This window comes from Panthera uncia (assembly GCF_023721935.1).
Source record: "Panthera uncia isolate 11264 chromosome A1 unlocalized genomic scaffold, Puncia_PCG_1.0 HiC_scaffold_17, whole genome shotgun sequence".
In the NCBI taxonomy this organism is placed as follows: Eukaryota; Metazoa; Chordata; class Mammalia; order Carnivora; family Felidae; genus Panthera; species Panthera uncia.
In genome coordinates, this window is record NW_026057577.1 from 151,900,381 (window position 1) to 151,915,468 (window position 15,088).

Genomic DNA, 15,088 nt, shown 5'->3' on the forward strand with positions numbered 1-15,088 from the left:
GGGGGGAAGCGACGTGGCTCCAGGCTGAGGAAATAGCACGAGAAAGGTCAGGAGCGAGAAGTGAGCCGAGAAATCTTGTGTGCCTAAGCTGTGAGTGTGTGTGTGTGTCTTGTGTGCGTGCTGTACGTGTGGTGCACGTGTATGTCTCTGGTGCGTGTGTTCCACGTGTATGTGTGTGGTCTGTCACGTATGTGGTATGTGCGGTGTGTTGCGTGTGCACGTGTGTTCCGCGTGTGGATGGACGTGTCCGCACGGGTGTCTCGTGCACACGCGGAGCCCACGTTAACTGTGCCATCTGGTCCCGGCAGGAGTCAGGAGCCCGTGCGTTTGTTGGTAACTGTGTATTTGTCCTGGTGACAACTGCTGGAATCTTCTGAGAGCGAAAAACCGAACCGGCAGATCCAAGGGGGTGTTCGAGCCGAGCACCTGCCCCGCCAGGGGGCCCGGGGCGAGGGCCCTGCACCACCTGCAGCTGCTCTCTCCAGACCCCCCGGCTCACCAGCGCCCACGTGACTGGCGGTGCCGGCCGCAGCCACTCCCGGTGACGGTAAGTGTGCACCTCCCGCCGCGGCTGCTTGGGCCGCGTGCGTGGTTGTGACCTCACACTCAGGCCGCTGTGGTCCTGCCCCGGGGACCGAGGCTGCGCTCGCCCCCCCGTGGAGTGTTGCTCTTGGTGCCGCTTTGAGGTCGGCTGCAGGGAAGCTTCCGGGGGGCCTCCGAGGAGTGCTGCTGCGGTGCCCCCACGCGTGCACTCTCAGTCCCGTGTTCCCGTGACACTTTGGCTGTCTCTGTTGGGGTTCAAAGTAGTCTCAGAGCTTGAAAACTCGCTCTGCTTCAAGTTTTATCAAATCCAATGCCAGCTGCAACCTCAGGGTTTCCACGCGTCAGTGATGCCATTTCTGTCCTGGGAAGCCCCGTAGGACGCGGCCCGCCCTTGCCTTCCACGGGCTCCTGGGCCGACGTGCGCCCTCCTGTGCCTTCCCTGTGCCCTCGTGTCCTGTCCGCACCCCGTCGCTCCTTCGACAAGATAAGTGCCGTCTCCACTGCCATCCTCCACGGCACATCCGGTTTCTCCCACGTCCCTGCTTCACCTCCCTGGGCCGAGGTCTGCGGTTATGCCCTAGAGCCCACCGCCCCGTTAGTGGGGTTTGGTTTTCAGAAGCATCCTTCCCATTGGCCGGTACTTCCATCCAAATGTTGTTTTCACGCAGGAATCGTGTCATTCGTAACACGGTGCCTTTCTGCGCTCCAACCCCCGGGGTGCTGGCCTCGCCGTCCATGTGGGATGGTCTCTGTGGTCCCCCAGGGGTCTCAGTGATCAGGTAAGCCCTGCCTGGCCCCACACCCCGAGAAGAGTGGCAGAAATCCTCCCTAATGAGGCAAAGTCCCCAGGACCCTCGGCTCTGCCAGAGGCGGCTGTGATGTGGCTCACCTTCTCCAACAGCCGGACACCTGGCCAGAAGTGGCCACGGCTCCCTCCCAGCCCCTCAGCTCGACCTGGGTGTCCCCAGAGTGCCCAGAGACCCCAGAAGCCCCTTGGTCAGCAGGCCTTTGTTCTGCAGCAGGAACGCGGTCTCTTGTTCTGTCCTCAAGGGAAACTTGCAGAAGATTCCCTGAGGATTTCAGCACACAAAAGTGTCGCGTTGTCATAGGCTCTGCTTTTCCTGCAATCTTTTCCTCGGTTTCCCTGGGGGTGGGAGTGACCCTCCTCCCGTCTTGCAGATGGATCTGTGCAGCCGGAGCCAGAGAGGGGCCCTGCGGGAAGCCAGCAGGAAGCAGGCCTCGCCCCGCCGCTGGTCCAGAGTGAATGGCTGGTCGTGGCCCCTGCACACCTTCCAGGCGGTGGCCTGGATCACGCTGTTCATCTTGGCCTTCGCCAACTTCGGTATCTTCGTCCCTTTGCTGCCGCCTAACTGGAACTTGGTCATCTATGGTGTATCCTTCACTGTGGGAGCAGCGCCCGCTGTCCCAGGGAGGCTCCCCGCGGGCCCTGCCCCAGATCTGGCTCAGGGCCCTGCCACGCCTACCAGCCCCCGCTGCGACCCCTGTTCTGCGACCCCGCTCCTCCTCTTCACCTCAGACACCCGCCACGGCCACGCTGCCTGAAACCTTACGTTCGTTCTCTGTGTGGCTCCCTGGCTTGGGGCCGGAGCTAAAAGCACAGGAGTGTCTACTGCTTGCCTGCCGTCAGTGCAGGGAGAGCACGCCTGGGGGCCAGGGCTGGAGGGGCTTTGGGGTGAGGCAGGCAGCCTGGATGACAGGAAAGGGTCGCAGAGGGGTCGCAGGGCTGGCTCAGAAACTGAAGGCTGAGTCCCAGGGATTCACATGGCGTTCGTTCTCAGGGTCTGGGGTGCCCCATGCGGGCCCCACTTGTCTGCAGGTCTGCAGTGGGCTGGGTCAGGCTGGCTGGCGGGGGAGCCACGCCAGGGGTGCGAGGAAGACACCGATTATAACCGCGTCCCTCTTGCGACAGGTGAGTCTGGTGGCGGGTGTTGGCTGGGCCTGGAGTGGCCGAGGCCAGAGAGAAAACCCGCCGGCTGCTAGGAGCCACGTAGGCCACAGTGGGGACTGTGAACCCCGTGGTGGCCTCGAAAGGAGGCTCCAGACGCGTCACCAGAGTAGGCTTCAGGCCAGGTGGGCGGGCGTCGGGGACGCACTTGGGGCTGGCGCGCAGGCCCCCTGGTGGAGCGTGGCAGGTGCAGCCGAGTGCTCCTTCCCCGGCCAGGCGGGCATCGCCAGCCTTGCCCCCTCCTCACACCTCACCCTGTGGGTGACGGACCTCAGTTCTGCCAGCGCATCCACGCTCCGGGGGCCACCGCTGGCCAACCCCACCGGTGAGCCTGGGCGTCCCCCACGGCCTGATGCGCAAGCCTGCTGCCCCCCCAGCGCCACGCAGCCCCCGATCTGGCCAGCCTCCCCCTGTGGGGCCCTCCGGGTGTCTGATCCAGTGGCACGGAGCTGGGAATGTGGGTCCTGTGTGTCCGGATGCAGCTGCCCCACTTCTAGGCCTGTGGCCCAGGGCTGGCGACGCTAGGTGGGGCCTGCCAAGCCAACATCCCACGCCCCACATCGCCCCGTGTAACTTGTGTCTTTCCCACACAAGAGGATGGGCAGAAGTCGGCCAGCCTTGTAGATTTCTCTACTGGTCCCCAAAACCTGCTTTGTCGGGTTTTTTAAATCCAGAATCCAGGCACAGTTCGCGCTTCGCATGTGGCGAGGGGTCTCCTCTCTGTGTCCCAGCACGAAGGCCAGCAGTGCCCGACCCACGACTTCCTGGTCAGAATGGCACTCTCACTGGGACTCGCACCACAGCGAAACATCTCCCAGTTCTGAGAGGGAGCCCTCTCTCGTTCTGGGACCAGAAGCCCTCAGTGTCGGCAGGGGCCAGCTCCGGGGAGGGCCAGTTCCTGGCCTCCTTGCTGCCTCCAGCTGCCCCTCTATCTGTATCCTAACCTCCGTCCCTGACTGTGGGTTTGTTTGCGTTCTGGGTTCTAATCCGTTGTCTCCCTTCTCCCTTCGCTGTGGCTCAGCCTGTTCTGGGGCCTTCTCGAGCTGCCTTGTGTTCTCCGTTCAGGGAGCACTCTGAGAACTCACCTGCTTTCGGGCCCAGAGGGCGTCCCGAGCTCACTTGCACACCCTTTCTCCCAGGAGCCCCTGGCTGGCCCGAGTCCCGGGTTCTGGCTGGCTTCCTTTCCCCTCAGGCTCCGCAGCACTTGGCCACCGGGGGGCGCCACCGTCGTTCGGCGCTGCAGGGACTGCTGCCCCAGGAGGGAGGGCAGGGTCTGGGTTGCACCTCCAGAAGACACAGCAGAGGAGGCGGACCCCTGGTTCCCCGCTGACCTCAGCGGCCAGCTTCCCCCACAGCCCTGCCCCTGCGAAGGGCCCCGGAGGGTCCCTGTGCTGAGGGACTGGCCTCTGACGTGACCCGTCTTAGTCCGGGAGCCTGCGCCGTGGCCAGGCGAAACCCCTGGTTAGGTTAGCCTCAGTGACTGCAGGGCTGGTGGGGGGTGGTGGGAGCTCTGGGGGGCGCCTCACCCCTTCCTGCCGCAGAACAGAACCGGAAGGACCTGAAAGGAAGGTCGGGAGGGCGTGTGTCCTGGGCTGGCGGAGCTGTGTGTTTACCAAACACAGATTGTCGCTAAGGGGATGGGGCCTCGAGGGCAGGGCCTGGCCTTCTGCCGCTGGAGACCTCCTACCTTGTGCCTTTTACTTTTTGTTATTCTCTGCAACCTGAGAGACACCCATAACCCGGGCATCTGAATGTGGGGGCAGAACTTTGGTGTGGTGCCCACCTGCTGACACTTCTCAGCCAAGTGGCTGGCGGAGTGAATGGCCAGGCAAAACGCGGTGGTGGCCTTTTGCTCGCCCATGTCACTCCCACGGGTGACCTGCCCTGAACCTGTGTTCGTGCTTAAGGGGGCTTGCCTACCACATGGCGGGGGGCTGCCCCTCTGTTCCTGGGGGACACGTTCTGGTAGTGGCCTGGCCACGGCACCTGCAGGGTTGGGACATGAGGGGAAAATCAGGCTCAGGTCAGGGGCCTCGCTGCCTCCAGTTTGAGACTAGAGTGCAGGCCACGCTGCCCCTACACCGTCTCTAAGGGCCCCAACGCCTCAGTCCCTCCCCCACCCCTTGCCTGCCTATTTCTGATGCGACAGAGGAAGGGGCCTTCCTGCCGCACCTCTTGTCCTGGGCCGGACCCCTGTGCTCAGGACCTGCTACCCCAGTAACCACACAAACAGTGCTTGCCTCCACCCAGCGCCTCGGGCTTCAGGGAGCAGGTGCAGGGAGACCGCGTGCCAGCACTGTGTTGGTGTCTCCAGCTGTGATGGCAGAGCCTGACCAGGCCCCCGACCACCTGGCCGCGGCCCCATACCCTGAATGGAACAGCAGAGCAGGGGAGGCTCAGGCCTTACCCAGCCCTGCAGGGTCCTGTGGCCACAGGAAGGGCCTTGGTGTCACCACATCCCTTATGTGGCACTGAGGGATCTGGTCAGTCTCGTGCCCCCGTGCAGGTCCCCCAGGGCCCGGCTGGTTCTCAGCCACCCTTCCACTCCCCCCTGGCCTGGGCACCAGCTTCCTGGGCTGATCCTCATGGCCCTCAGCTCATTCTTGCCTGCCCTCCTCCCGCCCTCCTCCCCCAGCAGGGCTGGGTCCCCATTGCCTCCATGCCGTCATCTGGCAGCCTGAGTCCTGGGTCTGCACGTGGTGCCTAGAGGCTGGAGGGCGAGGGAGGAATGAGCGATTTGGGCCAGAAGCAGCCTCCCGCTCAGGCTAGTGCATTGTGGAGGCAGGACCCCGCCTGTCAGCCCCAGGCCCGTGGAGGCGGAGGCAGAGGCTGAGGCGGCAGCGGCTGGCAGGTCTGAGGAGGACCCCGAGGGGGCTTCCCGCAGGACTGAGCAGTAGCCCCAGCCCCCTGCTCCGAACCCCCACCCCTGTCAGATCCCGGCAGAACCCCGTGCACTGTGGCCTCGCCTCCCGGGCTGGGTCATTTCCCCCTGCCACACCCTGGAACCCAGCCTGTAAACCCTGAACCCTCCCATTCAGCACTGGTCCTGGGAAGCAGGGCAGGGCTGACAGGGAGGCGGCTTCCACCTCGTCTGTTTGGTTTCCAAGGGGACAGACAGTGTGTTGGTCCCGAAGGGGAGGAGGAGGATGGGAGCCCGGGGACTGGTTTTACCCTGGGTGCCACGGCGGGAGTGGGTGCCAGAGAGCCAGAGGGGCCTAGGGGCGAGGAGAGACGAGACGAGACCCAGACAGACCGTGCAGACTGGCCGTGTGAGCCCTCCCTGCTCCCCTCAATTTTTTGATGATACACTGTCTTCTTCCCCCGACACACGTGCTCTGAGCATCTCTGCTGCCCAAAGAAGCCCCACGACTTTGGCACCCAGCGTGGTGGCCGCTGGCCCCTGAGGGCCTTCCCTTGCTGCCTTGGTGAATGTGGGGTCCACACCCTCAGGCCGCAAGCAGGCGCCTCCAGGGTCCTGCTTCTAGTTTGAGCGGGCACCTTCGCCGTGTTGACCAGGCCTGGCCGCACGTTCCTTGACACACTCACGCCCAGGTGACTGGTGGGCTTTTCTGTTTCCACTTCGTGGTCCACTTGCTTGCAATTTCCATCGATCCTGCTGAAACCAACGTACGGCTCAAGAACTACTCGGAGCCCGTACCCACCTTCGACCCATCCAAACACACGCATGTCATCGAGAACCAATATTGCCACCTGTGTGAGGTCACCGTGTGAGTACCCAGCGTGTGGGGGCAGGCAGCCCCGAGGCCGCGGCCCCTGCCATGTGGACCCGTCCCCTCCCCGTGCTGTGCACAGGCAGGTCCTGCCCCGGCCTTTCTGTTTCCATGGAGCTGACTGGTGCTGCTTTCCTTGAATGAGCAGCAGTGGCCCTGAGACACGCAGGACCCCTCACCCATCTAGGGGCTCAGATGAGTCCCAGCCCCCCCACCGGAACCCCACCTGGGCTAGTCAGAGCACTGAAGGCTCAGCAGGCAGCCTGGGAGGGAGGCCTGTGGCTCAGGATGGGAGCTGGTGGCGCCGTGTGGCAGGCGTGGCTGAGGGAAGATAACCCGCCTGGGGCCTGGTCTTCCCTGCCACCTGTCTCTCCCTTCTGACCCTGTCTTCCTCCCGCACATGCTGCAAACGGGCTGCTCGTGTGAATTCTTCCTTCTAGGAACAAGAAGGCTAAACACTGTAGGGCCTGCAACAAGTGTGTATCTGACTTTGACCACCACTGCAAATGGCTTAACAACTGTGTAGGGGGCAGGAATTATAGGTGAGGGGCTGGAGGGGGAGGTCCGGGAGGGAAGGGCAGAGTCCTGGGGGAGGGAGAGGGAGACCCAGCAGGGAAGAAGGATAAGGGCATTGCAGGGCTGGGGCGGGGGGGGGGGGGGGAGGGGGCCCAGAGAGAGGGGTCCTGCAGGCTGGGGGCCTCATGGGTAAGAGAGTGGGGGCCACAGGCAGTGGGGGGAGTCCCGTGCTGTCCCCAGCACAGCGGTCCTTAGCGTCTTTCTGTTCTCCTTGTCTGGCTCTGAAATGTGTTGGCCTGGAGCCCCTCCCGAATGTGGAGGCCCAGCCCCATCCAGAGGGGCTCAGGCCGAGCTGACTTGTCCTCGACCCGCTGGCCTGGACCCGGGCGCTTTCTCCCGGGAGGCCGTCAGAGCACAGAGGATGTGGGCCGAGGCTGCACTGGGAGCAGGTGTTCAGTCCTGCACGGGCTTCGCCAGGACCCCACGTGCTAGGGCCCAGGCTGTGAGTGGCCAAGAAAGTCGCAGGGGCTCCCCCGGTTAGTTCAGAGTGGCCTTCGCCGGCTCATGGCGCTGCAAGGGGTTCCACTGCTCACCCACCACTCGTAGCAGGTGTGCTCCGTGCAGCCCGGTCTTGGAGCGTCGTGGTCTGTGCTCCGTGCAGCCCGGTCTTGGAGCGTCGTGGTCTGTGCTCCGTGCAGCCCGGTCCAGGAGGGTTGTGCTCCGTGCAGCCCGGTCTTGGAGCGTCGTGGTCTGTGCTCCAGGCAGCCCGGTCCAGGAGGGTTGTGCTCCGTGCAGCCCGGTCTTGGAGCGTCGTGGTCTGTGCTCCAGGCAGCCCGGTCCAGGAGGGTTGTGCTCCGTGCAGCCCGGTCTTGGAGCGTCGTGGTCTGTGCTCCGGGCAGCCCGGTCCAGGAGGGTTGTGCTCCGTGCGGCCCGGTCTTGGAGCGTCGTGGTCTGTGCTCCGGGCAGCCCGGTCCAGGAGGGCCATGCTCTGTGCAGCCCAGTCAAGAAATGCTCCACTTGTTCAGGTTTGAAAAGCGTTGCTGCTTTGAGCAGAAGGAAATGCAAAGCTGTCATGATTAGAAAAGTCTAATGAGAATCGGGGGCCTGGGAGCCCCCATGCCGCCCTCTCCCCTACAGAGGAGGAGCCCCAGGCCAGCTGGGGCTGCCTCCTCACGGTAGCAGGGCTTTCTTCTCTCCCCCAGATGCTCCTCTTAAGGCCTTGATGCCACAGGCTGGTGGCCTTGAGGTCTGGTCAGCTGTCGGGGACGGGCGAGGGTTTGTGGCCCTGCCACTGAGGAGGACCAAGCGGACCGGGCCCCAAAGGGCACACAGGGTGGAGTTCCGAGGTCCTGACAGTGGCCTCCGGACGCAACAGGCTGCAGAAGTTCCCGGTGGGGACGGCTGGGCCCTAGGAGCCCTCCTACCCACTGGGCAGTGTCAGCAGCAAGGAGTGTGCACAGAAGTGAGGGCACCTTGTGTGCGGGGGTCCTGGTGAGGGCGTGGCCACCCCTGTCCACGTGGAGTCCCAGACTCCCTCCTGTCCCTTCCACCGTCAGGCAGAGAAAGCAACAGGAAATGACTGCACTTAGAAGACGAGTTGGCCAAAACAGTTGGCAAAGTGTGATAAGCTCCTGAGAGGACGTGCCTTCACAGGGGAAGTGCCCGGACTGGGCGCTGAGGCACCACAGACGTGGGAGTCAGGGACGACAGCGACGTTTCGGGCCCCGAACGTGCAGCTGGAGTGGCTTTGGCCCTCACCCTGCCGGGAGGGCCGCCTCTGGCCGGGTGCCAGCAGCAGCGGATGGCCGAGGGCCTTCTGCTGAGGGTGAGCCCGTCGGCTGGAATAGTTGCACTGCACACTACAGGCTCCCCGGGGACCAGAGCCAGGTGTGGGGCCAGGCTTCTGCCCCCTGCGGCTCAGGACACACAGGACACGTGCCCTCCAGGGCCTTCGACAAGGGGCCACAATGCAGGCTGCCCTCCACATCTATATGACCTTTTGAGGACATTCACATTTTAGCTCTCTGCCTAAAGATGTGTTAAAAAAACAAAAACAAAAACAAACCTCAAGATGTTCTGGAAAAGAATAATGGAGTCAGATAAATTTCAGTTGGAGAAAAGACATTGATGAAGATTGAAAATGCTAAAGAAACAGTTTCCTTAAATATCACCACGGTAGAAAGCCCAAAGGAAGACCTTGCAGCAGAAGCTTATTCCAAGAATTGCTGACCAGAATTTAATTTTTGGATGGTTAGATCGTTCTCTGTCCTGAGCACAGGCAAGAGGACAGGAGTGATTCTGGTCTAATGCCTGCCAAAGCACAAGATGTCACTTGTGCACAGAAGTGTGCACAGGCCCCTGGAGGGTGTGTGGAGATGATGCACTGTGGGCCGCTGGCCGGCCAGGTGCCTGTCCCAGCACCCCTGGCCTTCCCGACCTGCTGGGCTTCCATGCCTCTGGATGGAAGCACAGCACCCAGGGTCCCGTGCAACGTGGGGGGCAGGGGTGGTGGTCCCGACCCCGACCTGGCGGAGCCCTGGTGAGCGGTGGCGGCGTGTGGAGGAAGCTGCGGGTGGCCCGACCTGCTTGGAGCCTCTGTGTACCCACCTGGGAGCCGGGCCGGGCCCTTCTCACTGCCGCGTGGGGGTGGGAGGGGGGCACAGAAACTGGAGGTGCCCTCAGGGCGTCCCCTGGGGAGCTCGGGTGCCAGGAGACAGGAAGAAGGCTGGGCCTTGGGTTCGGGGTCAGGGGCACCTTGCCCAGCCCTGAGTCAGGCTCTGGCCCCCGCAGATACTTCTTCTGCTCCTTGGTCTCTGCCTCGGCCAGCCTGCTCTGCCTGATCACCATCCTGCTGTACGTCTTCATCCAATACTTTGTCAACCCGGAGGTGCTGCGCAGTCATCCCCTCTATGAAGGTACGGGGCGGGGGGCCCCCTCTGGCGTTGCTTTCCCTCGGGTCCCTCGTGGTGGTAGCCTCTCCAGCTGTCTTTCGGGGAAAGCTCTCCCTATGAGGGGGAATCAGTCTGGCCCGCCCCCTAGCTGGTTGAGCTGCGGGGCCGGGCAGGAGGGCAGCAGCCCCCAGGCACCAGAAGGCAGGTTTGGGGCCCCGTGCCCATCACCCAGCAGCTGGTCTTGGCAGGGAGCAGGGTGGGGCGGGAGGGCAGGGCTGCCTGGGGAAGGTGCCGGGTGGTGTGTGGCTGCAGGTGTCTGCTGAGCGGCTCCAGGAGCCTGGCCTTGGGAACACATGTGCCTCAAAGGTCTTTCCATCACTGCCCACCCCCCGGGCCTGTGACCGTGACCTTATTTGGAGAGAGGGTCCTCCCAGATGTGATTAAGGATCCTGAGATGATCATGGGTTACCCGGCAACGTGTGGGGTCCTGGATCCAGTGAAAACATCCTTATAAGAGACTGGGGGGACATGGGCACAAGCCCAGGGTTGCCTGGAGCCCCAGAAGCTGTTAGATCCAAGGATAGATCCTCCCCCGTGGCCTCGGAGGGAGACGGGCCCTGCAACAGCCTGACATTGGGGCTTCATCTCTGCTGTTGAAACTGCCTGGTCTATGGCCATCGGTCACAGCAGCCCTGGACACTGATGCAGGGAGGACCCCGAGTGGAGCACCTCGTGTGTCTGTCCTGAGTGTTTGGCGACCTCAGCCCTCAGGGTGCAGAGCAAAGATTCCTTTCTCAGTCCAGGCCTCTCTCCAGAGCACGTCACAGCCATGCCCTCTTCCTGGAGGGGCACCATGCCCTGTGCACCTTCACCCCCAGGCCCGCACTGCACCTGGGCTGGATGAGCCCTCGTGGGATGGGCCATCTGACCTGCACCTGCTCCGGAGTGCATCCTGGCTATTTCCATGGTAAAAGGGAACAGTGGGGTCTCAGCGAGACCCGGCCCTGCTCAGCGGGAAGAGCCGCCTGCACTCTGCACACAGCCAGCTGGAGGCCTCCGCCTGCCATCCTTCCTGACAGTCTCCACACGCGGCCTGAGCAGAAGGGCTGGCCGGTGACCGCCGCCTCAGAACAGTCACCGGTGGGCACCGGGGCTTCCCTGCGAAGGTCCTTCCGGCCACGGGGCCTCTCATCGCCCCAACACGCTCTGAAATGTGGCTCGCACATGGTAAGGGGCAGCCTCAGCGCACCCGAGTTCCATGGCACGTGTCCTTACTTCCTCCCAATGTGGGCGTCGGCTGGACCCTCGCTGCCACACGCTGGCAGGACAGAGGGCAGCCTGGTCTCCGAAGGTGCTTCTCTCTGGGAACTTGCTGGCCCCGGAACCATTGTGGATGTGCTGCACATGATTGCCTGATGACTGAGGCAATCTCCTGGGTTTGCTGTTCCAGAAGATTCCATGGGGCTGCTTATCCGCCAGTTCCCTGGGGCACTTTGCTCTCATTGGTGGGAATCATCAAGACATCACGGCTGAGGGGACAAGCATGTGGCCGGCCACCCCATGGTACATCCGGCTTCATGCACACTGCGCTGCAGCCCCCGAGGCGCGCAACTGGCCTGGCGGCCACTTTCCATGCCACATAAGGGACTGGAATCAGTACCTCCCAGACTCTGTGGTGGGATGAGAGCGTTTCAGCTGGATTCCATCTCCATGGGCCTGCCTGCAGATTCCTCAGTGCTTTCCTCACACTTAAGTTTGGAAGTATCAGCAGCCCTCGGGGCCCAGAGGACCACATCCTGGAAATGTCCCAAGGCGCTGGCTACTGCCTTGCAGTTCCCTGTGAGGGCGGCTGACTGAGAACGGGGAGGGCCTGGCACAGTGGCATGGCCCTCAGGACAGGGTGGGGGTTCAGCCAGGCAGGGGGTCAGGCTCTGCGACCCGGACCCTTAGTTATCCTCTCCCAGCCTCACCTTCCAGACCCGTAAAGTGGGGCTGCGACACCCACCTCAGTCAGGGGGCTGCAAGGGCACCTGGGTGAGGTAGGGCACACACTGGGGCGGGGGAGAGGCTCCCTCGGGCTGCTCACCCTCCCCCACCTCCCAAGGAGGGGCTGGCCATGCCCCAGGTGCTGGATGCACGCACGTCTCCCTTGCCTCCGCAGACGTCTCCAAGGACACTTGGCTGCTGTTCCTTCCTTTGTTCCCTGTAAAGACGAAGACCCTGGTGGTCCTGGGCATTGGGGTGTTCGTCCTGCTGCTGTCCGCCCTCAGCCTCCTGCTGCTTGGACACCTGCTCATCTTCCACCTCTTCTTAAGTATGTGTCCTGACCCCCACTCCAGTCTTTGTCCCTTGCGTTCCAACATGGCCCACGACAAGGTCTGCTGGCCCCTGCTAGAAACGAGCACATCAGACAAATCACAGGAAGAGACACCCCTAGAGGGACAGCAGGGCTCATTCTGCTCTGAGGCCTGCAGAGGACACGAGAGGGCCTAGGAGTAAGTTAGATAAGGGAGCAGAATGTGTGAGGCAGGAACAGGCACCATTAAAAAAAGAACAGGGGATTTAGAGAAGCACCAAGTCCTAACAATGAAAAATAGTGAGCCAGCGACAGGGTATCTGCTGACCCAGCTCGCTGCAGGGACACTGGCCATTTCTTGGAGTCCACGCAGCACTGCGTGCAGCAGGCCCCACTATGCCGTGGCCCGGGGGAGGGCACGACTTCTCTCTGTGGCCTCCGCAAGGGAGAAGGTGGCAGTGGGGGCCCCATGTGGCTGCCGGAGCAGGTCCGGCGCAGGGAGTGTCCTCAGCAGAGCCAGAGCCAGAATCAGCACCCAGAGCCAGAGGTGGGTCAGCCCAGGCCCTTATCCTAAAGCTTCCACGCACTGGCCAATGGGGACAAGGGTGCATTTGGGGACAGTGCCCCAGCTGCAGCCTACATGACAGCCGGCAGGTGGCAAGCTGGGCAGGTCCAGAAGTCCACTGCGGCCACTCAGGACAGATGGATGTGAGACTGGAGAATAGGCCCACGGGACAGATGGCCAATGGGAGAGGGACCAGAGGGCCCCAACCCAAGCAACAGGGAGGGTGGTGGTGCCACACCCACTGTGGGGGTAGGGGAGGGAGACGCACACGGAGCTTATGGCTCAAGGTGCTGTTTACAGGGTATTTGGACAGCAAAGCACAGACTTCCAGAAAAAGTTGGATTTTTAGCTATTGTTACAGTAAACTTACCCTGCTTGAAGTAACAGAGTTATCACCTTGCAGTCTCTGTGGGTCATGGGTTCAGCATAGCTTAGCTGGGTCCACTGGCCCTGCTTGGCCACAAGGCTTCCGCCAGGTGTGAGGAGGGCTGTGGTCTCATCCGACCGGGACCCACGCCAGGGTGTTGGCAGGCCAGTTCCTGGCCTCAGTTCCCCGTGAGTTGTTGGCCGGTGCCTCCTCCCACCAGGACGCTCCAGCACGAGGGGGCAGCCGGCCTCTTGTAGCCCAGTCATGGAAGTGACGCCCCTCACCTCTTGTGCAAGGCGCTGGGGCCACTCACTCTCCAAGGGACGGTGTGACGCAAATACCCTGAGGTGGGGTGTGGGGGCTGCTGGGGGGCCTGTCGGAAGCCGTGGGCAGCTGGATGCCCCACGCTGAAGTTTGGGGGAAGGACATCCTGACGAGGCTGCAGCACGAGCAGAGTGCAGCGTTGGTGAGGGCAAGACCTCCCAGGAAGACACACGGATGTCGGGGTGCCAGCAGCAGGAGTGTGGGGAAAGCCGCCTCCACACGAGCGGGGGCACAGAGCATCCCAGAGACCAGCGGCCCCGGCTGCTGTGTTGTCGCCTAGTGTCGCCGGGGGGGACATGGCAGACACTCATTCGGTGCACACCGCACTCTGGCCTCCCTCCCCAGCCACATCTCCTCTCGCTACTGTCAGATGAAGGCGTTTACACAAAACTCTGGACGAGTGTGAGCTCTGGGGAACACACAGTGTGTACTTGCCACCCGACGGCGATGGCAGCCATCCCTGCAATCCCTGCAAGAGAACGAGTGTTTTCGCGAGCGTGTGGCCAGGCGCAAATGACGCCCTCACATGGGTTCTGGGGGAGGTGGGAGGACCAGTAAGAGCCAGGTGGAGTCCAGCAGCAAGCCAAAGCAAACACAGACAGACGCACTTGTACACACCACCCAGGGAAGGGAACGGGCTCCATGCGGGTGTGGGGGCAGCCCACCCTCCGTCTGCTCCTCCAGCTGCAAATAGGCTTCTGTGGGCGGCCCTTCTCCCTTTCCAGAAATAATTAGAAGCCATCTGTCCTCGTGTTGGTTTTAGGGAAAGAGAAGTGGGAGGATTGGTGCCTCTGCTGAAGCAGGCACAGAACCCGTTTGGTGGACGGTGCTGTCTGTTGACAGACCCGGGTCTCAGATGTCCTTTCAGTGACCCGGGGTGCTTCTGCCACAGTGCCGGAGCCAGCGTCCGGGTCCACACTGGCTTTGTGGGCCTGGAAGGCTGCAGGGCAGCTGTTCCTGGGACGGGGCGCCAGCAGCCTTGGGGCTGTGACGAGCTACCGCTTGCCTCCCACAGGCCAGGTGGGCCCCGGGGTGGCCATGCAGCGGCCTCCCGGCGCCCCGGGTTAGGAGGCAGCTCCCGGCACCCTGGGGGGAAGCCCTGGGAGACCGGGTGGTGGCCTGTGGGCCACTCTGCCCGCTTGCGTAATTGTAACTGCCCGTTTCCGCCTTTCTCCTCTCTAGTGTTCAAGAAGTTGAGCACGTATGAGTATGTGACACAGAACCTCCATCAGAAGACTCCAGAAGTTCCAGCAGGGAGGAAAGAGCTGTCCTTCAAAATAAGCATGCCACAGGTAGCGGGTGCCCCTCTGCTTCACCATCTGCGCTCTCCGGGGCCTGGGGCAGTGCCCAGTGTCACCTTGCAGCTGGGACTTCTCAAACACAGCCCTTTGCTTCTGTGTTGGCACAATCTTTGATTCCGTGTGTGTGTGTGTGTGCGCGCACGCGCGCGTGCGTTGTGTGATGCAGTGCAGGTGTGTGTGATGCGGCGTGTGTGCATGTGTTTGGTGTGAGATGCACTGCATGTTTGCATGTGTGAGTGCATGATGTGTATAATGTGATGCACATGTGTGTGGTTGCGTGTGCATAGTACGCGATGCAGTGCATGTGTGTGTGGTTCTGTGTGTGTTTAGTGTGAGATACGGTGCGTGTGTGTGTGTGTGTGTGTGACTGAGTGCATGTGTATGTGTGCATGTGTACGTGGTGTGTGTGTGCAGCGCAGTGCATGTGTGTTTGGTGTGTGGTGTGCATGTGTGTTATATCATTTGTATGTTCACTATCCACAGAATCAAGCCAGCAGGGCTGACTCCTTTTAGGCCCGTATATTAATGCAGCTGCTTCTCATCAAAATTAAAAACATTTGCTTTTCAAACGGGTGCCATTAAGAAAAT

The 15,088-nt window shown here is 62.2% G+C and overlaps 1 protein-coding gene across 3 annotated transcripts in view; it reads left to right on the forward strand.

Annotated features, from left to right (window-relative positions):
- The window catches only part of LOC125934749 (palmitoyltransferase ZDHHC11-like), a 37,600-nt gene that overhangs the window by 3,785 nt on the left and 18,727 nt on the right, over positions 1 to 15,088 (forward strand). Inside the window, exons 1-7 of one of the 3 annotated variants that reach the window (XM_049648317.1) lie at positions 19 to 547; positions 1,212 to 1,935; positions 6,062 to 6,237; positions 6,681 to 6,782; positions 9,547 to 9,671; positions 11,809 to 11,961; positions 14,382 to 14,491. In XM_049648317.1, the coding sequence (XP_049504274.1) occupies positions 1,723 to 1,935; positions 6,062 to 6,237; positions 6,681 to 6,782; positions 9,547 to 9,671; positions 11,809 to 11,961; positions 14,382 to 14,491 (879 nt within the window). In that variant the 5' untranslated portion in view covers positions 19 to 547; positions 1,212 to 1,722. Of the gene's footprint in view, positions 1 to 18; positions 1,936 to 6,061; positions 6,238 to 6,680; positions 6,783 to 9,546; positions 9,672 to 11,808; positions 11,962 to 14,381; positions 14,492 to 15,088 lie in introns of those variants that run through there. The other 2 variants (XM_049648318.1, XM_049648316.1) reach the window with 2 other exon arrangements.